We start from the raw sequence: 24,778 nt of genomic DNA, 5'->3' as shown, positions 1-24,778 counted from the left end.
GAGGATGAATAGAAAGGAGGTCGGGGGGTGATCATCTTGCCCCCCATACTTATGAAACATAACATTTCTACAACTATTTACTGATGCGGGAGGGAAAGGGAAATCGTCATAATGTTGTTTTCTATTGTGTGTTATTGTGCTTGCATTTTGATGAAAAAACCAACAAAAAATGTGGGTTAAAAAATAAAACATTAAAAAGTTATTAAGAAAGCAAAATAACGCTGTTTTCAGCCTACTCCCATTCATTTTCCAATAGAGAAAAAGTTCACATTTTATCAAGCCGAAGTGCAAAAACCGCTTGAGCGAAATTGACCAAATAAGAAACAACTTCAGCACGAAGCGTTGACTTATTTCCCGAGATAGGTTTGGGGTTATTCCATTCAGTAGTCTTTACATTTTTGACAGGGGGAACGGGGTGCCGCCCGCTCCCAAAAATATAGCTACATCTCCCATGGTGCTTTTCAGTAGAGAGGCATTTTGGAAAGGAAAAGCCAGCATTTTTATTTTGCTCAATGCAAGCGATTTCAGCAATAATATTGGGGCAATGCAAAAACGAAAAGTGCACAAAAAACTCTTTGGAGGAAGAAGGCTGAACTTGCATCAGGCTTGAGGTGGGGAGGGGGAAGAGGACATCATGTGAAGTTGGGGAGCTGGGGATACTCTGGAGAGACAGTTACAGTTCAGATGTTTTTGCATTATTGGGGGAATTACAAATGTATCTCGCGGGATTACTGCGGTAATAACACAAGACGCAGTTGGAAACAAAATTGCGCCACACAAAGCAAAAAGAGAAAGGGAGTAACGGGTGAGGGGTCAGATATGTAAAAAGCAACTGAGGTGGGTGGGAGGAACTAGTGAAAAGGAAGGCGGCATATGGGGAGCGCCTGTGAGGCCTTTTCAATTTTCTAATGTTATCGCAGTAATTATTACAAGATTACTGCGGTAATCATCGGGGGAATGGAAACTGAGGGAAAAAAGAAATGGGGGGACATCTGTTGTGATCACATCTACTAGGCATGCTCAGGTCTAAAGATAAATGTAGCTAAGGGCCTCATCCGAGGTTTGGTGGTATCCCAGTGGTAAATCATCCGGTATACCGCCAACGCAAATAGCGTTACTGCAACTCGGTCCGGCACTAATAGTGCCGGATCCCGAGTTGTGGTAAGGCTGTTAGTCCCCATTTTGTTAAGAGTCCATACGACTCTATGGGGCAGTATCAGCGCTATTACCGCTATTATAATCTGCTTAGTTGCAGGAACAAGTTAAGCATCAGTAGTAAAGCGATTGGAAAGGCAAGTTGTTATTTGAGGGTGTCAGAGACAGAGCTTAGCAATAATTCAAGGAATAACAACCTGATAACATGGTATTGTTGAAACCTGGAAAACTAGAAGTGTATCTGTTACATAATGTGCAAATAACAAAATAGAAATGGTATGACAGTAATCCTACCTTATTAGTGAAATGTTGTTGATCTATGCTTGTTTCTTGCATCAGTTCAGCTGTTTTTGTAAACAAAACAACTCACATTATAATTCTGAATTAGACCTTAACAGCAGTACAACATTGGGTGGTAGTGGTATTTTCAATGTTCTGGGTTGTTCTGGTAATTCACTGGTACTTGTAACTCAGATAAACACACATAATGTTCAAGCCGATGGCGTTGGGGCAAGGAGGAATTCTCCCAGTGCTTTGTAAATTACTTTTGAGCATATCTCAAACTTCAAGTGTGAGGGGGCTGACATTGAGTGTTTCATCCCGAGTAGCCTTTTTGTGCTTTTCCTTGAGTGTATATTTGTCAAGGTGCTCAGTTTTACATTAGTATTTATGCTGAGTTGTTTTTAACAAAGTTTGAGGGATTTACCTCTAACCATTTATCTCCTGATCCTGTTCCCTTTCCTCTGAATACATAACCCCTTGCCCTTAAATCTTCATGCCTAACTCCTACCCATTGCTACTTACCGTTTAACCACGTACCCTTAACCTGCCCCTATACTGCTAACGACAAGACCTAAATATTTACGTCTATTTGCGTCATTCTCCATTCCCTAACCTCTCACCCTATACCACCGACCCTTTAAAACGTACACTTTTAAGAAGCAGATGGCCACTAACTCCTGGGCCCTTAACCCTAATTCCTTACACCCCCGAATTGTGCACTCTTAATTGACACATCAAAAATGCTTGAGGAACAACACACTTGAAGATATGAGTTTTATCCATGTATTATATAATGCCAAGGACAAAGCGTAAAACCAAGTAAGGTAAAGGAGCATGCTTGCACTGCTGAACCAAATGTGTCCTCAATCTGGGGTGCACATTGGGAAAGTCCAGGTTCACTTTATGCAACAGAAGACAGAATCTCAGTGACACACAGGCATAATTGTAAATTCTACATTTCCCAATACATTTTATTCAGGAATTAGTCTAAATGTCAACATTCAGAGATTCAAGACAGAATAATATTTACTGCACATGTGTAAAACATGGAGCTTATGTTCTATCTATGGCTTTTCAATTTTTTGCTTTAGGTCAACATTGTAAATGATTTGGTAGCCATCATCCCATGAATACAGTTGCAATTCTTTAGGATTGTAGTGAATGATAGAATGGCTGCTATAGCGTTTTGGGAAATATAAGGTAGGTGTTTCCAATTTATGAATGATGCCTAATGTGTCATAAATGCACTCAATGTGGGATCTACCTCCACTCGCGGAGTTGTATACGACATATAACGTTCCGCATATTATGAAGGCTGCCTCTGCATTTTTGCTACCACACGATGTGTTCCAAACTTGTTGGATTGACATCTGTTCATCATCAATCTTAGTAATTACAATATTTTCATCTGTATTTGGAACAGCGTGGATTGCCCAAAGTCCTTGTTCGTCCACCGCCAGATCAATTTTATTGAAAGGAGATAACTGGTAGACGGGCATGCGCCCAGCACCGAGCAGCTGCATCCGATCTGTTACATTCATCTTCTGCATGTCAAATTTAATTATCTCGTGTTCCGTTCCCGCCAAGTGAAGAAACAGGAATCCGTTGCGTAATATTTGGCCTGAACCTTGCCAGGAGAATGGAAGTGTTACATTCTGAGCTTTTTGCATATAGTCATTTTCAGTAAAACTTTCAATATTTGAAAATTCCAGGATCATATTGTTGCTGGATCCATTGAGAAAATAAATCTCTTGCAAACCATTACCCGAGTCTTTCATCCATGAGCCGTGCATGTCTCCGGCTTTTTTGATGATCTTAACTGACTTTATCCCTGCAAGCATGCTATTACAACCTGCAGCGGAAACATGAAATGGACACACATTAACATTCTGCCAGTGACCCATCGATATTGAAATCAGTCATTGTTAAGATGAATACTTAATATCTCTTATCATTATTTATAATATACTTATACTCAATTGACCTCATTATAAATTTGCCAGTCTGGAAACCAGGGTGACGATAAGCTCACCGGCACTGTTGATTCTGGATCGGCAAACTCCATGTTTGCCTGCCGTGGGTGTGGCGCCCAACAGGTCTGACCCTGCCAGGCGCAGTGGCCACGGTCGGCAAACACTTCACAGAAGCGATGGCACCGTTAGCAATGGTGCCGGTGCTTCCGTGTCCCCACTGCCATAGGGACTCTATGGCAATAGGGACTTACATTTTGCCAGCGCCTGACTTCGCGTGCCGCCAGAGTTGTAATCTTCTGGTGGCACTGGGAAATCAGACGCTGGTAAAATATTACCGGTCTGGCGGCAACCCGCCGGACCCGTAATGAGGCCCAATGTCTCCTCTATTATTAGCCCCATCGATTCTATGTGATGGGCATGTGCAATAACATTCTACATACAAATTGACTGGTAATGTCCCAATGCAGCTGAACTAGATACCTGATTAATTTGAATAAACATGTGTACCATGAGTGTATTAACCTTCTGCTGCAGAACCATCATTCACTACATGGCCAATATGATGTGAACAAGTGGTGGTGATATAGTTTTACAGTACAATCTATGACTGGGACCTACATGCAGTACAGTTCATTGATTTGTTTAATGACAAAGAACCCAGTGCCTAGTGAATAAAATAAAGCATGCACTAGAGAAAAATGCCAATAATAGCAACATTTCTGCAACAGGCATTTTTTAAAAGACGATGGAGATATTGGATCCATCCTCTCCTCCTGAACCAACACCCATCCTACCATACTTCCAAAGGATCAAGCCCATCTTTGTTCAGCATTCCTATAGCACATGTCTTTTGATATCTAATATCAAGGTTTTAGCATAAAGAGAAGAAGTGCTTAGGTTCTGGCTCAGAATTTACCCTCCCGCTTGTGCAGATTACCAAAATGGGGACCATACCCACATGTATTTTTGAAGTTCATCTTTGCAAGCTGCCTTAGGGTCCATCAAATAACTAGAGAGAAGTCCTCTGTACTGTCCTATTGACATTAGGAATGTCACAAGGAAGCAGGGAAGTGGGAGATTCCTTTTTGTAATGCATGTTGGCAGTAGATATCCCTTTTTTGCCTCTGCTGCTCTAAACAGCGCTCCTTCTGGGTCTCATGGCGGCAACACAACCATAACATCCTGAATGCCATTAAGTATGTCTTCTCAAAATAGTGGTGTTGTGGATAGTGTTACCCAATTTAAACTATCATACTATGTTTCCCACATCCATACCAAAATGTATTAGAGGACCCATGTGATGCAGTCATGGGGGCTGGATGATTGGACTATGGTGTCCTTGGGGGCCAGGGGCCACTGCCCACACCTTCATGCAGGCCTAGGAGGCAGCAACTGACAAGCCCCCTAGTTATGTAGTCTATAACCAGTCATATATCTATAATTCCCTCGAAGAACCTTAACAAAGCTGGGCCAAGGAGAGGTGATAAACCAGGAGAAAGGTTCCCAAATAGATATTTGTCAGACGACAAAGGGAAGGGATCTAGTGGGGACAATTTACAGGGAATAGAGAAACCTACAAATGTATTGCAATATGGTACTCTCATGAGCATATCCTGGCTTTGGTAACCCAGCAGGAGTGAGAATCAAATGTTTAGGGAGGGAGTCGACCCTTGTGAGCACTGCTCAAGTCCTGGTGAGTCCCGTTCCCACTGATAAAAAAGCCCCTTTATGGTTGTCATAAAGGATTTACTACTCTGATTAATAAGGATACCTCCTGTGATGGTTAGAGAGAACATTGCTGGGTTCCCTGGATAAAATGGTACTGGTTCAGTTGGTTTGGAGACACACCTGCAGCCCTTTTTTCTTTTTTTAAAAAAGAAGTAAGTCAAACTTTTGGAGGGTAGAACTTTTGGTGGTACCTTTTTAGAACATTTGGTTGGGTAGGTCAATTAAATGTGGTGTTTTTGGAAGAAACCGTTCAGTTTTGAGAGCATTTGGTCCTAAAACTGAAAGGAATTAACCATGACTGACAACCAGAAGAGATCTGACCCAATGCTACTTGTGTCTGAGGATCCCAGGGCACTGTTGTGGGAGATTGGCATCACAGGAGACACTTGGCAGTGGCTTCTGGTCAGGAACACTCATGCAAACATTGACTGCAAGTGTTGTGGAGCCATCATCAGACAAGAAGTACTCATTTTACTCACCATCAAATAAGAGAAGTTCAGGAATCTGCAGAGCGGCTTTGGTTTCTACAATCAATATTTTGAATCCAAAATGGTTGACTGCATAGAAATGATCTTGGAGGCAAATTATTTGTAAAAAAAGTCAGTCAATGACATATCACTTACTTAAAGTAATATATCATTGACTGACTGTTTTTTTACAAATATTTTGTATCATGGTGAATAAAATTTGATACACTTTTTTGATGAATACAGTTTTGCTCTCTGGACACTCCTTCAGATTTGCCATTTATAATAATACTCTGGTCCAGAGTACAGAGTCTTCCTGCTTCTTTCTATTTGTGTAGACTTTGCTTGTATTGCCTCTGATAAATGTCCATGTTGGCTGTGCCAAGATAAGCCATTATTGTCATGCAAGTACACACTGATGCTGGGTTTGCCTTCAATGCCAGCAATTCCACTGTGAGCAGGCAGGTGGTGGCTTTGCCAATATTTAGCAATTTTGCCATGTAACCAGAGTAGCCCAAGTGTGTCCTCAGCCATGGGCAGTGTTGTTGTGATATTTGTGCACAGGGTCAAGAGGTGGAAGTGTCCGAAGTGTCAGAACTCTGACATTCCTCCAGTCTCTCAAGTTTATCTTTTGAGCAAAGCCAACATGAAGGTGTTCTTTCATGGTAATGCTGGCATATATTGGGCCAGTAAGCAAGGACATGTTTTCTTACAGTGGCAGTATGGAAAAGCCAGCAGTAACATTTATTTGTACATGGGCAGATTACTGGCATATACTGTAGCAAAGACATCATTAGCACCTGGAGCGGGTGGAGGAGCCAATCAGATTACACAGAACACAAGCTGAAATCTCTGATCTCAGCCTGCGTTCTACGGAACCCGCAGGCTGCCTACCCATCATGGGATTCCATTTAAAAAAAAAATATTCCTCTAAACCCTCCTCCCTCCCTCCACTTACCTTTTGGCAACGGCGGCTCTGGCCGCCGCCCGCAGCTGCTCCCCACCTTCCTGAGCCCTCCGGTTGGCGCCATGGAAAGGGAAGGGGGTCTCTGCAGGGAGCCCCACCTTCGCTTTCCATGGCGGCCAACTTGGTAAACGATTTTTCTTCCTTCAACAACACGCATTGTACCGTTAAACGAAGGAACTTTTTTTTTTTTTGCATTCCGGGTTGCTGCTATGGTAACCCGGGGTGCTAATGGCCTTAACATCCAATTCGGTGACTAAGACATCAGACCGGTTGTCTGCACACTTTTACTAGCCGCAGTGCGGAGTAAAAGTTAAGGAATTTGTCTGGTCCTGCCCGACTTCTCAACCTTCTGGCAAGTTAGGTGGTGCCACAAAGGCATCCTTAATTCCACTAGGCATGTTTGGGCGGCCTTTGGAGAGAATAGGCATGGATATTGTGGGTCTGTTGGACCCTCAAACGAGCTCAGGGAACAGATATATCTTGGTGGTGATGGACCAGGCCACAAGATACCCTGAGGCTGTCCCTCTGAGGAGCATCAAAGCCCCTGTGGTTGTGAAGGCCCTGATTGGGATATTCTCCCTTGTTGGATTCCCCAAGGAAGTCGTTTCTGACAGGGGATCAAACTTCATATCAGCACATATGAAGGCTATGTGTGAAGAGTGTGGAGTCACCTACCAGTTCTCTACCTCCTTCCATCCACAAACCAATGGGTTTGTTGGGCGGTTCAACAAGACTCTAAAAGGGATGATAGGTGGCTTGGAAGAGCACCCGAGGAGAAAATGGGATATTTTCCTGCCAGGCCTTCTCTTCGCCTACAGGGAGGTGCCACAGAACGGAGCTTCTGTTTGGACACCCTGTACGAGGTCCCATCAGTCTAGTGAAGGAGGGCTGGGAAAGCAAACCCTCATCACCGTCACGAGATGTGGTGGACTATGTACTCGGCCTTCCGTCTAGAATGGCATAGTACATGGAACAGTCAACAAAGAATCTAAAGGCCAGTCCGGAGCTGATGAAGCACTGGCACGACCAAATGGCCACCATGACAGTCTATTCTCCAGGCCAGAGGGTGTGGATTATGGAGCCTGCCAAACCCAGTGCCCTTCAGGACATGTGGACTGGGCCTTACTGTGTGCTGTGAGGTAAATTATCTCATTGAGGTGAAAGGACCGAAACAGATGTTCAGGGTCTTTCACGTCAACCGGCTAAAACCCCATTATAGCCGGGATGCCTAGATCATGGTGTTAGTGACTGACGGAGAGACTTAGGAGGAGACCAATCCCCACCCAGACCTCCTGCACACTGAAGCCACAGATGGGTCAATTGAAGGTGTCAACCTTGCAACAGACCTGTCAGAACAGCAACTGACAGACTGTCACTGTTTACTGGGACAGTTTGCCGGCCTGTTTTCTCTGACACCTGGTCGCACAGATTGGTGCACCCATGATGTGGATACTGGAGACAGTATGCCAGTGAAGAGCAGAATTCACCGGATATCCGATAAGGTCAGGGACACTATCAAGGAGGATGTTGTCAAGATGTTGTCCCTAGGAGTGATAGAGCCATGCCACAACTCCTGGGCTAGCCCAGTGGTACTGGTCTGGTGGGAAAACTGAAGTTTGTTTTGTGAGGATCACATGGGGCTCAATTCTGTCATGAAGACAGATGCCCACCCCATTCCTCCGGCAGATGAGCTCATTGACAAACTTGGCGCTGCAAAGTACATGAGTACTTTTGACCTCACAGCAGGGTATTGGCAGGTCGGCTTGACAGATGGAGCAAAAGAGAGGTCGGCATTCTCAACCCCCGAAGGACATTATCAGTTCACTGTGATGCCCTTCAGATTGAAAAATGCCCCTGCCACTTTTCCGAGGATGGTTAACCAGGTTTTGTCTGGACTGGAAAACTTCAGTGTCGCCTCTTTAGATGACATTGCTGTGTTCAGCCACACCTGGGAGGATCCTGTATCGCACCTGAAACAAGTGCTTCAGGCGCTACAGAATGCAGGCCTGACCATCAAGGCCCCAAAGTGCCAGACAGTGCAGGGTACTGTGACTTACCTAGGTCACCTGGTCGGTGGAGGTAAGAAACAACCTCTCGAAGCAAAGGTACAGGCTCTGAAGGAGTGGGACATCCCCACCACGCAGACGGAGGTGACAGCCTTTTTATGTCTCACCGGGTACTACCGTTTGTTCGTCAGAGAGTACAGGACCATTGCCATGCCTCTGAATGATGTAACGTCCAAAAAGATGCCAAAGAAGGTAACTTGGACCCCCGCATGTCAAACCTCCTTTCAGGATTTAAAAGATGGATTGTGCAGGGCCCCAGTTATGAAAGTGCCAGACAATGGTCAGGAATTCATTATCCAGACAGACGCCTGTGCTTTTGGGATTGGAGCACTGGTAACACATCTGAACTCTGAAGGAGAAGAGCAAAATCTAGCAGGCAGTTGACAAAAAGGGAAAGAAACTGGGCCGTCATAGAAAAAGAGGCATATGAGGTTGTGTAGGCAGTAAAAAAGCTGAAACCCTACATCTTTTGGTCTCAATTTACGATCCAGCCAGACCACAGGCCTCTGTGATGGTTAATGGCCTTGTAAGGAGAGAACCCAAAGCTTTTATATGAGGGTTTGTTCAAGCTTTGTCTGACAACCATTCTTCCAGTTTCTCTTGGATCTTAACAATGCTTGCTCGAGATTTCCCCCAACTGACATATCACGTCAGTAGAGCTGTCAAACCTTTGCCTCCTTATCTCTCTCCCAATGTCTCTTGACTTATAGCAATGCTGGTTCCAGGTTTCCCCCAACTGACATCTCATGTCTGGAGAATTGTACCAGGTTTGCCTCTTTACTTCTCTCCCAATGTATTTTGGCTTATGGCAATTGTGAAGAATCCTACGGATTTCCTAACTCAAACTCTGCCTAGAGTCTCCTCCCAGGTCACCATGGAAAGGATGACGCTTCCTGGTCCTGACCTTGGGGGTGGTGTTCTGCGGGAGGATCACCTGGGAGGAGACAGGGCCCAGGGTGGTGAGGAGATCCTTGATCCTTTGGGATGAGACACAGTATTTGTACTTTGAAAAGAATTGCCTTTCTGGATTGCCAAAACAGGTAATGGCATAGTGCCATTATAATGTCCTGTGAGGAACATGAGGTTGTCCTCACTTTCCTTTAGCCAACATCCTCTTCTCCGGTGGCCAGGGAAAGGCCATCGCTTTTGGATTCCGACCATGGGACTGGACATGCGAGGATCACCTGGGTGGTGGAGACTTGGTGAGTGGGGAGAGGATATCCTTGGGTGATGGCATCCCCCATTCCCTTTCCACAAAGAACCCTCAGTCCAAGCAGCGTTTATAGGTTATGTCATACTTTCCGCTTTCCTTCCTTTCAAGATGACCCTTGGAAATGCCATCATTATATTGGGACAAGGAAGAGGCCAACTGGGAGGACACCTCCTTATTTGGATACAGTGAACATACACATTCATCAGCCCCCTATTGTGGATTCAGAGAAATATCAAGTCAATACCAAAACAAAGACAAAACAACTTCCACTCATTCACACCACTTTGGTACTGAGCTGAGGAAGAGGCAACTAGGAGTTGTGCACACTCTCATTCATTCACACCACTCTGGTACTGAGACGAAGAAGTGGACTGCAGAGGAGTATCAGTACAACAGTCAGGCATGGCCAGCGAATAGAAGTAATTATGGTCAGGCTATTGAAACCAAGGACTTGCACCTGCAACCAGTTGACAGGTCACAGGTGAATAAAAGGTGTAGCTGCCAGCAGAGGAAGAGAAACCTGGCTGGGAGGAAGCTGCCTGGGAGAATGCTGCTGGAGGACAGGACGTGGTTGATGGTGGAGCAGGCTGGAGAGGGGCCGGCAGGAAGGACGCCAGGTTCTGCAGAAGGGAGAAAGTGGCTCTGGGCCCCAAGCAGGCCGTGAGAGGGTCGAGAGACCTGCAGCCCCATTTCCCTTTTGCCCATAGTGGGAGCTGTGGGGAACTGAAGGCTCCGAAGCAGTATAAGCCGCTGGTAGCATACGCACGGGAAAAGCAGAGCTGCCAACAGAAAGCAGCAAGGTTCAAAGAAGGTGAGCGCTGCTCACCGGGCTCCCGAGAAGTGTACACAGAGCGAAAGTAAACCGGAGAGAAGAGAGAGAAAGCCCGGAGGAGCGGTCGCATACCAATGAGTGGGAAAAGGGAACACTCATATCGGGGCGCTCCTGGGTCTGTAAATGAGCATATAATAATGCCAAGCAAACTGAAACAAGTGACAATTTGTTGTGGAACCCAGAGTGACAAGTTTTGAATACTGAGCAAGCTGCAAATTGTTATGAATGAATGTAAGTGTTAAGCAAGGGATATTGAATACCGAACTAAAGAAAAGTTATGATAAACTTGCGAACAAAGTGAAAACCAAGTATGAAAAATCAGTAATGAGAATTTATGAACTGAGTATGTTTGAACCACATGAAAAAGCAAGTGATGAGAAATTAAAAGCAAATGATGAATATTGATGAACAAAGTGAAAAGCAAGTGACAAGCACTTATGAGTACTGTGGAAACAAGGTGGTGGAAGAGAGTGAACACCACATAGTGAGTTGTGTGGGACAAATTGTGTCGCAAAGTCAAGAGATTGCCAAGGAGATTCCGACGTGAATGAAAACTCCTGGCACAGGTACAGAGCGAAAAACCTGTGTTAGCAAGAGAAGCTAACGAACACAGAAGGAGAACAGTGTGCCATGGGTTATCGGTTGCAAAGATAAGGAAACTGCATTTTGGAACAGGATTGCTGAAGAGACTGACAGAGGGCCTCATTACGTTCCCGGCGCTAAACCATGGTGCTATTAGCACCATGGTCCATGCCGGGGTCCGCCATGGTGAATGGCGGAATTACCGCCCCATTCCAAGGTTGGCGGCGGCGGTAATTCCCCATTCACCATGGGCCCTTCCCCATTCCCATTTTTGCCCCATAGGGCTCAATGGTAATGGCGAAGGCGCTAAGTACGGTGCCGCAAATTGCGGCACCGTACTTAGCACCAAGGTCCCTTTGCGGCACCCTACTTTAACGGCTGGTAAAACCAGCCGTTAAGGCCGGGTCCCGCAAAGGGACCTCGTAATCAGGCGTTAAGGGTTTAACGGCGCGACACCTTTTACGGCGCCGTTAAACCCTTAACGCCAGGGTCGTAATGAGGCCCAGAGAGAGCAATTGATACGATCTGTTGAAAAGTGTAAAGGAATACAACGTTGAACTTGAACTGTTTTGAAAGCCAAGAGATTTCAACTGACTGTAGGTTTTGAAGCTGATTTGAAGCTGAAAGAGCTGACGTCATGGGGAAGGGAACCTTGAGACTTTGTGAAGAGTTTTGTCCTCTTGGGGAAAGGAACCCCAAGGTCTGTTGGAACTATTTTGTACTTGGGGAAGGGGAAGCTGGAAAGTAAACCGGAGCTGGAATCAGCTCAAAACTTTATTTGGAACATTATTTCTTTTGTTGCTGACATCCCTACACATTGTTTACCTTTAGTTGTGAGGGCTAGTGTAGGTTTTAGAGACAGACAGACTTTTAGGTTGAACTTACAGATACATACTCTCCTTAGTTTTTTTATGCAGGGAAATCCCACCTTAGCATAGGGCAAGTTAGGCCTTACTGCATCCTGACATTTAGGAAAATAAATCATTTTATTTAAAACATTTAATCTGTTATCTGTGTCTTGCTCCATGTTGCCTGCACAGTCCCTGGCCCACATATAAGACCTATGACCTGAGCATCAAGTTTTGTTAAATCTGAGCAGGCTGAGCAGGCCTTATTAACAAACAGATCTTTCAAAGTATCTCAAGACAAAAACCCTCCTTACTCCCAAAGGTATAATGTAAAAGGACCTAGAGAAAATGCCTTAAACCTAATACCTTCTTCTACAACAACTAATTCTAACAGTCCATCTTTTAATAATTTTAAGGGAAAGAAATATACTCATAAAATTAAACAAAATGTTAAAAGAAACAACTTTGTTAAAGGGTACTACATGTCCCATAATCCCATGAGCTAAAACAATTTTGCCTAGCGCACACCTTTTATTTAAATTGAGTAAAAGTGTTAAGATACTTAGCGGTGTGCAGGGGAAATATCAACCCTGACACTGGGTTGTACCAAACTATGTGAAAACAGCAGGTGTCCACAACCTTTGTGGAGCACTCCCGTCCCTTGCACACCCTGTAGTTGAAAAAACAACCAAATTCTCTTGCGTAATTTCAAAATAAAACTTTATAAAGGGATGATCTTGTCATCCGTGAGTTCTATACCCCAGTTAGGGTTAATTTAGACAAACAATAATTCAACATTCAATTTGTATCAAATCATAACCAACACATATAACATAAAGTAAACTGTTTTTTACAGTATATGGTACAAATGGTAACTATTTTTTATAGTCCAGACAACCAAAATCTTCCATTTACAATTCATGTGGCTTATAGTAGACAGTTTGTACTTGATTTTAACTCATAGTCCAACATTCACAGTAATATGTGATGTGTTAAATACGTCTTAGCAGACAGAGCCAAAGTCTTCAAAGTACAGTATGCTTTACGCGTTTCGGGGCGAATAGAACCCCTTCTTCAGAAGATGTCTACTAGACTTGTTTTTTCTTCAGTTTATCTGTATCAACAGTAAAAAGTATATTGTTATATTAATCATCATGATGTATAGTAATACCTGTCTGTCATGACTGGATTTTTCCTTATATATAATCACCTGTTAGTGTCTTAGTATACTCTCAATTTGAAATTCAAGTTCCATCCTGATTAGTATGTTCTTGTCAATCCTAAAAAATAATAAAAAAGGGGCTATAAGTACAAACTGTCTACTATAAGCCACATGAATTGTAAATGGAAGATTTTGGTTGTCTGGACTGTAAAAAATAGTTACCATTTGTACCATGTACTGTAAAAAACAGTTTACTTTATGTTATATATGCTGGTTATGAATTGATACAAATTGAATGTTGAATTATTGTTTGTCTAAATTAACCCTAACTGGGGTATAGAACTCACGGATCACAAGATCATCCCTTTATAAAGTTTTATTTTGAAATTACGCAAGAGAATTTGGTTGTTTTTTCAACTCCAGGGTGTGCAAGGGATGGGAGTGCTCCACAAAGGTTGTGGACACCTGCTGTTTTCCCATAATCCCATGAGTACTGGGACGCATCAGTTACTTACTCGCTGCCGGAGTTTCTCTTCTGCACTTGCACAATCTGAATGTATCATGCCTTGAAGATTGTCTATCTTTTTCTCCCTGTCTCCTCTCTGTCTCCCCTCTTGCATGGTGGCGCCTCTATGCTCTTGGAAAAACTGCAGAATCGTCATCAGACCTATTTGCTGTTATCTACACTTTTAATTGTATTATATGAACTACCTCTGCCTGGGCAGACTGGTATCATTCAGAAACTCAAGGGCTCTGAATGACTGTTGTTTTTCTCCCCTTGTTCACTCCCTACTTGAGCGCTTAGAAACACTTGCCTTGTATATAGGAACTTTACAAATAAGCATTTCCATACCATACCATTCGCTGGTCTGAAATACTGGCGACACGCTGCAGGCAGACGTTCTCCACTTTCCTGCAGTTCTTCTCTTCTGCACAGCCTCTGCTGTCTGTCTCGCTTCCCGGTCTGCGTACTATGCAGCCTCTCTCCTTGCCTCTTTCTCGAACCTCTTGCTGTAGAAAACCTTTGGGTTTAAATGTCCTGCACAGCTGATTAGGTTTTAAACAACTAGACTGCACCTCACGCTTGAAGTCACATTTCCTCCCCATTAACTCCTTGGTCATCTTTTTCATCTCAGTACCCCAGGTATTATTGGACTTGTAATTTATATACATTTTAGACTTCTAAAGGTGAGATTGTTTTAAACACTTGTTGGATTAGAGTTTGTCAGAATCTGGAGAGATTATGTGAACATTATGTGGATGATGTTGTGCTCAAAGATCCTAGCCAGATCAAAATCTGTATAATCAAGGGATGTGGAAGCTAAAACCTGCATACCTGAGTTGTAAAGTTTATTCTGCTGGAGAGGTTTTTCATACACAGTGGTTTGGGGTTTAACAGGGGAAGGATTTGCAAAATGACAACATGCCATCAGGTATTTAGGGATCATGGGGTCCTCCTCTTTATCTAGAGAGAAACACTTTGCATCTCCGCCAGAGTTCATCACATCTCCCTGACAAGTATCTCTGCCCATGTGATCCTCCCTCATAATATCACCCCCATGGTCAGGCCACATGCGAGGAGGTTTTAGGCTTGAGGTCAGTGATGACTCTGCAGGATTCACCACACAGACCAGTGGTAGCTTTGGACACTGAATTGAAATACTGTGGTGTCTGGCCAGAGTGAGTGCTGAAGATACATGAACTTGTCCCTTCTTGACACCCAATCGGTTTGCCGGAATCCCAATATCGCATTTTGTAATTTGACCGTGAGGTGAGACTGTGGAAGTAGGGGTATCCCGATGAGGACAAGCACTGGGGACACTCGGCCCCTTCACATTGGTCATAGGTGTCCTTAAGAAAGCCCCTTGGCTGGATTGTGATTCTGAGCTTGTTACTTCCTTTAATGCTTGAGTAGCTGCATCCTCTGTGGTATGATTAGAGCTCAATAATTTACAGGAGCTCCTTTTATTGGACTTGCATTTCTCCATTACTTTTCCAGACTTCTTATTGATTTTAGAAGAAACAGTAAGATCTATGATTTTTCCCATAGATGGATTAGCTAGTACTTTGCCAATTTGGATACTATTCCATGGGTTATCTGCCTCACAGTCATGATTATTGGGATTAGTTCCCATCGAGGTGGCTTTAGGAGCATGACCTAAGGCAGCCGCTGGTTTCAATATAGGGTGCAGTGTTTGAGATACATTGCCCAATCATTCCAATATTAGATTAATGTTGCTCCAGACCAAGGTATGTGCTTTAACTTCATCTCATATATTATCGTAAAGTTCTACAAACATGCTCAGAACTGAATAGAGTGCAGTAATGGTGGGAGATGTAAGCTTAATCCGTTCATCTACATCTCTAAGTGTATTATGTAAAGACACACCTTCTCTCTTACTGTTGCTTAGCTGAAACAAATTAACACGTCTTGGGGAAATCAACTCCGTTAACATGGTGGGGCTCCCAGATCAAAAATCTCCCTGTATATTGGAAACAAAAACCTCCCTGAAATGACCATGCCTCGCTTGAATATCAGCATCTTCTGAGACCATAGCCGGGCAACCGATTACTTCCACTGCCTCCATCATGCTCTGGTCATTGATACTAGAGCAGTACACCATTGCTAGAGCACAACGCATGACCACAGGTCTAATTTCAGCACTTGTTCCCGAACGCAGGAAAACATCTGTGATTGTTTCACCTGCAATTGGAGTCATTTTTGCAGGTTCCAATTGTTCCAGGTATTTATGTTTCTCCCAGGATTTTTTCCCTTCCAGTGGATTCATGGAGGGTATAGATACAGGGTAACCTAAATTGGTTGATAATTCAGAAACCAAGTCCTCTTCAGAGAAGCACACCCCTTGATTGCGAGCGGGGGGACAAGCACCTGCTACTTCATCTGTGGGAACCTCTGAGTAAATTGGCTCTACTGGCATGTCTTTGTTACCCACTAACGGCATTGAGTGGCTACGAAGCAAATAGTTACTTATTCCGGCCATAGGTAGTTTTCACACAGCAAAGAAGATAGTAGTCAGCTTAATACTTTCCAAAGGAAGCACGCTGACCTAGTCACTTAAATGCCTGTTGAGTTTCACCAGTACAAAAATACATGCAGGGTCAGGATCCAATGGAGTAGGAGGAGGACACAAAACACATGAGGTACGGCAGTCGGTTAGTCACGGAAGTCCAAAGGGCAGGGGGTCGATTACCTGAAAAATGTCTGAACCATAAGCTTCACCCTGACCTGGCCACCAGCCCGTCCAACTGCCCAACTGCAACAACACTTATACACACTTCCTTTGTGCACACTTCATGCTGTGAAAGAGATTTTAACTCCTTTAGACTAAATTGGCCGAGCACAGAGCTCCCAGACCACAGTAACTTTTCCAACATGCAAGCCAAGAATGACTGTTCACTGCCCAACTGCAAGAACACTTATCCACACTTCCTTCACTTTAGTTTTAGTGCACTGTGCAGCTACGAATTTTAAATGATTTTACAGGGCCAATGTTCTTTAAAATTTACCATTTCCCACAAACTCCCCCCAAAAAATCCCCATCCCTCCACCTGGTACAACTCAGATTTGCTCTGTAAAATCATTAATTGTATTATGCGAATGTGGGCCACAGTGCTCCCTTAACTTACTTAACAGGTACAGCACTGGCAGAACCAGTGCACACTTTTTTCAAGCACAGAAAATGCAACACATGCAGAAGAATTTAAAACTTCCCTGACATACAGAGAAGGTACAAAATGGGTAAAATCAGAGCAAGGGACCCCCATGCAAGAAACAGGTACAGCAGAGGGATAATCACAGAAAGTTTCTATCACACAATGGAGGGGTACACCATTGGCAGCAACACTGCAGGCTACTATCACACTATAGCCCTAAACAAAAACTATTTTGAATTCAATGGCCAATTCTTTTTGCAAACAAAGGGCACGGCAATGGGGGCTGCCTTTGAACCCAGTTTAGCGATACTTTTCATGTTTAAATTTGAAACTCTTCACATCCTATCCCAAACCAATCCCTTTCGTTATTTCATAACGAAATGGAAAAGGTACATTGACGACATTATCTTCATTTGGACCGGTTCTCAAACTGACCTAACTCTATTCCACAACTGGTTGAATAATGTGGACCCTAACATCAAGTTCACTATGGAATCCAGCAACATTCAAATTCCATTTTTAGACCTGATAATAAAAGACCAATCAGGTAAGTTAAATTGTTCTTTATATCGAAAAACAACAGCCCGGAATACTCTTTTACATTATTCAAGTAACCATCCCCGGCATCTCCGGGACAATTTACCCTATGGTCAGTTTCTCCGTATCCGGAGAAACTGCTCTGACCTACATGACTTCTATGAACAATCAGACAAATTGAGTAGTCGTCTTAAAGAGAGAGGCTACCCCAAAAGACTGATTACCCAGGCGTTCAAAAGGGCCCGATTTACCGATCGGGGCATTTTGCTTAAGCCCAAACAAGACTCCAACTCACAACCTGTTATTAACAACTCACAAATGACATGTGTACTAACCCATGGGCCCCAGACCTTTGAGATTAAAAAACTTATCTCTAAATATTGGCCAATTGTAAAAATCAGTCTGCCTGAAGCGCCCCTTCCACGTTTTGCCTTCAAGAGGGCTAGTAATATCCGTGACAAACTTGTCCACTCCTCCCTTAAAAAAGACTCACCCAGAATGGGTCTCTGGGACCTGAGGACCACTGTAGGCCATTTTCCGTGTGGATCCTGCTCTGTCTGCCAATTTACTAAGAAACTAAAGGAGTTTAAAATTGGGCAAAAAACGTGGACTCTCTCTACCATGACAAACTGCAAAACAAAGCAGGCAGTATATTGCATTCAATGCCCCTGCGGACTCCGTTATGTCGGTCAAACTTCTCGACCTGTTCACATTAGAATATCGGAGCATCGCTCGAGAATCAGGTGCAGAAAAGCATCTGCACCTCTTGTCAGTCATTACCTTGAATTACAACATTCCGCCAATGATATTTTCTGGTGGATTCTGGACGTGGTAAAAAATATCCCGAATGTCTCCCAATGTCTCCTTCAGATGGAGGCTCGTTGGATTTATCGTCTATCCACCCATATAAATGGACTCAATGAAGATTTCAGTCCTATGTAAAACATTGTCACTTCCTTTTCATTCTTTCTTTTGTTTTTCGCCCCCTGTTCTTTCGCTTAACATACCTCTAGTTAACTATTTCGTTTAACATCATTCCAGCCTTGGTATCTATTTCGTCCGCAGTTTCTGTCCCCCCTACTCTCGCAATTTTGCCCCTTCCCATTGTCCCTTCTTTAGTCAAAGGGCATGACTGGCCCTTACTTAGGGCCATTCGCATCTATTTCTTTTCCTCCCAATCCACTTGGGTTGATCTACACAACATGCTTACCAACTAAGCATCTTTTAATTGTTTTACTTTCAACTCTTTCGCATACCATTCACTTTCCAGACGTGAATCAGTGTTTCCTGACATGCGTTTGAGCTGTCCTTCAACGCATGTTAAACTTTCTCACGTTGTTTTCAATTTCGGCCGTCTGCTATTTGATTCAGCGTTTCTGCAGCAACCGGCTTAAGCACGATTTAAGCCTGCATATGTTTCCTTCTCTCTGGCGGATCGTAAATGAGTCAGCATGCCGCTTTATACTAACTTGATTCCAGCACAGGCATGGTACTCTGCTCCTTCCGCATCCTGCCCGTTAACTCAGAAGTTACAGGAGCAGGCGTTACGAAAGGTTTTTACTTTCACTCTAGTGAATGACATGAAGGCACAATCTCCTTCAGCCAATCCGTGCGCTCTCCACACAACACTCCAATCAGATGAGGCCACACAGCCACACGCCCCCTGCCGCCACAGATAGCGCGCCCGCGCACTTTCATAGCAACCTCTTAAGAGTCCCTGCAGCAGGCAGAGCAACAGGAGCTGCAGGGTTTCGCACATTCGCTTTTCAAGTGCTAATCAGGTAAGATTCCGTGAGCCACGACAATGTGTTTTACAGCAAACTACAACTGCTGACAAGTTAGCTGCATTTCTGCGGCCCAATGCATTCACAGATTTCCTTACGCCTCCATTTTTCTTTTCTTTTCTCAGCGGCAGTACCCAGCATTTTTTCTATTTTTCACAATGCTAATGCTGAGGTGATCTTCACAGAGGTCTTCACCGGTATTCAAGATTAAAGGTTTTTTTTTGGCTGGCACCCTTCCGGTCATCGTGCCTGAGACCAGCCACTCTGTTTGATGGTTTGATGATAGTTCACGGACCCTACCAACCACTCTTTATGCCACTGTGAAGGCCCAACTGCCTTGGATACTCGATTGTGAGTATTCCTATACCTAAGATAGCGTTCCTTTCCCATATGCTGCTCTCTCACTAAAACCCACTTTTGACATTATCCCTTTTCCATTCCCAGTGAGTGTTTGTTCCAATGTGACCCTAAACTCGAAGCAGCTTCCCCCGTGGATTTTCGCCGGATCCACCCTTCAAGCGTTCATCATTGGGCTCCCGAGCCCTCATTACGCCTGTTCTACTTCATCTTACCCACAGCCCACTAACTAGGTAGTTTCTTTTGCTGTTTTTTCTCTTTTAAAACAGCAAGGGCAATTTTACTTGATGAATTGGGGATTGCCCCTATCATGTTCTAATTCATCTTTTTATGTCTGCTTCCCCAGAGGGTCAAGTTGCTGTGAGGTATCTCGCCCTGAGGAAGGCATTTTCTCTACTATGTTATGAACTTATGGCCAGACAGGTGGCACTCTTGCCGAAACGTTGTTTTGATGATGTCAATCTGAACCTTATTATCCTATTATTTTTTGTGACACGTACACGTAGGCAGACCTGTCATTGAAATACAGGAAACAGAGTATTCTTGGACTTGCCCAATTAGAGGAAAAGGAAATTCCAAAGACCCAATTTGTTGATCGACAATTAGGCTATTCCCCCTTTAATCTCAGTCCATGAATCTAGTTTCTATGAGTATTCCATCTTTTTGCAATCAAATGTGATAACTGATTTCTTTCTGTTTTTAGTTAACCAAACTGCATAATTGAATTGTTGTGTGTTTTTGTTCCCTTTGTGTTTTCTTGATGAATAACTCCGAACTTTGAAACTATTTATGTATGCAGCTATTTGCTTATTGCACCACGTTTTCTAACGTTTTTCATGCTTTTTATGCTTCTTATGCTTTTCACTATCGACACAATTTCCACATGTAAACCACTTTAATTTCTTTGTGTAAAATAAACACCCATTTTTTCTTGAGAAACTTGCCCTTTTTGTTTTCAGAGAATCCCAACAAATTGTGTGATACCGTTTCCGGTACAATTTCCAAATTATTTTTGACTAGAATCATTGTAATTATACTTGACAGCAGTAGGGACCCTCCTGTATATACTATCACACTGCAAGCAGGAACAACATGGGTAGCAGCAATGCCAACTTATTTCACAGCATAGACGGGGCCTGTGCAAGTTTTCCTTAAACAGGTGAAACCTGGACTCGGCTAGTGCAAACTTTCCTAAATGTCTACCATGCACCTTATGGGTAGTGCCAGTGGAAGCTTAACTCACGAGCAAGTGCAAAATGTGCAGGGTACATTGAAGTTTCTCTAACAAACATGCACACATACAGCATGGAGAAGGCTAGTCCAGGTTTTCCTCTCAAACAGATGCAACATGCACAAGACAAGAGACAGCTTCTAACACAAATAGTTCAGCATGGACAAGTGTACGTACCCTCACAAGAAAATGTTAATGCATGCTTCCCACACACACAGGCGCAGGTACATGTGTAGACAGGACCTGCCAAATACATATTTCCCTCACAAGTGGGTGAAAGTTCAGTTTGCACAAGGCTAATACACGTTTCCATAAGAAATGTTTTCATGCACAGCGCAAGCAGGAACAGTTGAGGCTTCACTCACAAACAGGTACAACATGGGTAGGGTCAGTGCAAATCCCCCAAAACAGGTACTGGTATAGCACAACTGGCACACCATTTACAGTGGCAGCACAACTTTTGTTTGAATAAAACCGATTCGGCATGAGTGTTGACTATGCAGCTTGCTACTTCCCATCCATATATAAAGTTCTGTTTTCACCTAATTCTCTCTCCCAAACAGCAGCTCTTACCAGAGACCATGTGTTGGCCTGGTGAGGGGGTGTCTTGCTAACATGTTCACCTGCTAAAGGGGGACCCTTGGCCATTGCCAAAAGGAAAAAAAAGGCTCCACTCCACCGTCCACCCAGTGTGCCTGACAGCAAATATCAGCCTGTCCTAGAAGGGGGAGCTTAAGACTACAGGCAGTGCAGCTTGTCTGGAGGCTATGTGCTCCTTTGAAGTGCAAATGCACTACAGAGTAAACACCATCACTATGATCAGTGCCACTTCCTGTGGCCATTTAGCTCTTATGTTCCTACTTTTGGGTGATATCAATTTAGTTGGACAGAACCTTTCCATCATCAAATTTCCAGTATTCTGCAATCACCTTCCAAAATGTTGAATTAGTTTAACGCCTTTCACTGTACGTTTCATGTTTGAGCAGTATTTTAAAATCGGACGACCCACATGAAATGTTGATAGGTTGAGTGCTATGCATTTACCCTCAACATGCACATATTCTCAGTCAACGTGATTACCTAGTCTTACAACCTGGCCTTGGGTAAACATACACTAGAACACAGGATCCTGACCAGTGCGATTCAGCATTGTTTTGAAAAAGGGAAAATTGCAAATCGTTTTTTGTTAACTTTCCAAGAAATTATAAGATCAAGATAATGCTTGCAGCTTTGAATTCAACCAGGTACAAAGAATGACATCTCTTAGGTAGTGTGTGTGCTCACATTTTTATCATGCAATAGATTTAAAGTTGCATGAATACACATACTAACTCTTGAGAGCAAAATCTGCATCAATCAATTATGGAGTCAGTTCTCAGATGCAGCCCATATCTAATAGATTGTTGATGCCAAATAGTATGTATAGAAAATATTTGCTCCAAACAAAGTGCACTTTGACCTGTTCTGTAATTGTATGGAAAGGGCATTACACTCCTTCGTACTGAACCTGCATGCGGCACGGGTTGCCACCCTATCTCCACTGTGCTCCTACATGGAAGTTGTCTAAATTGTCTGGCCATTTCTCTGCCTCCAGAAATTCCAGGGGGGATCTGCCATGACTCTGACCTTCCTGAGGTGAGTGACTTGGCCACACCACATAATTTCATCAACACGTTTTGCTTCTAGGTCTGCTTGTTTTTATTTGAGCCAGCCCATGTCCCGGCCAGCCCAAAAATAGGTGTCAATATGCAGCATCCCTGCTTTCACTACCAAGTTAGTGACCTTACACATGTGAGCATTGTGGCTTTAGCAGTGGAAGCTCAGCCATAGGGGACACTAGGTGGCGTCCACCCCTGCCACCACCCCCACATTTTCAGGACCCTCCAGGTCCTGTAAATAAAAAAAGCAAAAACATGTTTTTTTGAGAAAACAAAATTGTTTTTTTGGAGTGAGTGATTTTAACTCGCTCCACAACAATGCATATTTAGTGTATTTGAATTTGCAAATAATCGTAAACATTAAAATTCTTTACAAAAGCAAAGACTGGTGGTGTCCCTTATGCCCCATGGAGCAATTTACATGGGTGAAGGGCCGCAAATAAAGTGAAAGGCATCGGAAGACCATGGGTGACATCAGCCATTCAAGATTCTTCAAGGGTGCAGTCAGAAACAGCCCTGGGGGAATCTTGAGTGGCTGATGATGATGTTGGAGGAAGAGGGGAAAAGCCTGTACCTACAGAGAAGATCATTGCAGCTGCAGCATGCAAAGTTAAGTGTTAAAAAATAAATGGTATCTGTCTGAATGAGTGCGTGAATTACTATATTTGCGTGAATTAAGTGCTCTGGTGAGTGGTGTGTGTATGATTGATGATGAGAGGCTGTATGAGTGCATGGCTGCTCATGTGGATGCTGTGTATGTGTCTAAGAAGGCCTGATTGAGAGCTCTGTGTAAAATAAGAACAGTGTAGTGTGACAGATCAACTTTCTAAACCATCAATCAGCCCCACACCTCCAGTACACCAGAAGGGATACAAACATATTGGAATACAAGTGAATTATAAGACCTCCTTATCCAATTTTAGTAACGTGGACGGAACTGCAGTCTTATCTCCGCAAGGTTGTGGATCGTTGGTTAGTTGCAACACAGCAAAATTACAATCATTACCCAATGATAAAAGGGACTGTCTAGTCAAGGTTGTATAAAATATCTAACTTATTATTACTACAACTGACAGTTCTAGAAAACTACAAATACGACCACCCTGTAAAGGAACACAGATTGCAGACAGTTTCACGAAGGAAAGGGATGCACTCTGGATACTGACAGGAAGGCAGTTGGTAAAGTAATCTTGCTGTTCAAGGTTATTAGGTTACAGCACCAAGAGTGCAAAGGGTCGTAACTGTCTCTAGGGGCCTTCGGAGAAGAACCAGGTGTGGTATGTATTGACCCACTCCGCTATGCTATGCGGCATCACCATGCCAGTTATGGCGAAAGAAACTGCAACAATGTCAGCAAAACCCTTGTGCGCGCCAAAAACCTACAAAAACCATGTGCTTCAGCACACAAAAAGAGGGATGCACAACCTGCCACCCATGGCACATATGTGGTGGGATAGAGCACAGTGCAGAAAATGTGCCAGTGGGCTCCATGACCAGCAAAGAGAGAAGCAGCACTTTGCAAGTGAAACCCCAAATGTGCCTACAAATGACATTTTCTTTGTTGAAAAAAACTCCTAAATGCCTATAACACAACACTTCTCAACATTCAAAATCTTGCCTGGTGCTAAAATTCATGTATCTAATGAAGCATTGTGAACATACTAATAAGTCCTAATGTGAAGAGCAACACATTCGTCACACAAACTGGATTGTCTGTAAACTGACAGCCTCTGTCAAAATCTGGGTGCAGTACCCTGGGCTACCCAAATGACAGCTGTCAGATGAGTTACTGATGAATCTTTAAAGTGATCCAAAACTAAAAAGTCTGCTGGATTAGCAAAAATGAAAAGGATTTATGTTAAAAGGAATACAGATATTAGCTGTGTTTCGATCCCCCAGCTGCAAAGGCCAGAAAGTCATGTATTTATGCTTGATGCAACAAGTTTGGGTTTTGCTCGATTTAAGAAGTTAATTAGCCTGGCTGAGCTGCAAGAACTGGAAAAGCAGGTTTATCCCAGGGGGAGGGTCTTCCTCTCAGCAGAAACTCGCTGGGAGATGTTAATTGCGGGTTAGCCCAGACTTTTGTCTATAGAAAGAGAAGGAACAATGACAGAGCTTCAGCCCAGGAAACAGAGGTGTGAAGGTGGTCGTAAATGGCTCCTGGAAGGAACAAACAAGGAAGGAGATGCTCCTGGACTGCAGGGAGACAAAAAGGGGCAGACCATCTGTTGCTAAACATGAACAATGAACAATTTTTAAAG

At 43.5% G+C, this 24,778-nt stretch overlaps 1 protein-coding gene across 1 annotated transcript in view; it reads right to left on the bottom strand.

Moving 5' to 3' along the window:
• Positions 1-2,377: 2,377 nt before the first annotated feature.
• The window catches only part of OLFML1 (olfactomedin like 1), a 33,041-nt gene continuing 10,640 nt past the window's right edge, over positions 2,378-24,778 (bottom strand). The window contains exon 3 of the mRNA XM_069623588.1: positions 2,378-3,289. Within this exon, the coding sequence (XP_069479689.1) occupies positions 2,502-3,289 (788 nt within the window). The 3' untranslated portion in view covers positions 2,378-2,501. The remainder of the gene's footprint in view (positions 3,290-24,778) is intronic.

Source organism: Ambystoma mexicanum, chromosome 11 (assembly GCF_040938575.1).
Source record: "Ambystoma mexicanum isolate Mex_15411 chromosome 11, UKY_AmexF1_1, whole genome shotgun sequence".
Classification (NCBI taxonomy): domain Eukaryota; kingdom Metazoa; phylum Chordata; class Amphibia; order Caudata; family Ambystomatidae; genus Ambystoma; species Ambystoma mexicanum.
The sequence above is the reverse complement of the archived record's forward strand: the minus strand, read 5'-3'. Positions and strand labels throughout refer to the sequence as shown.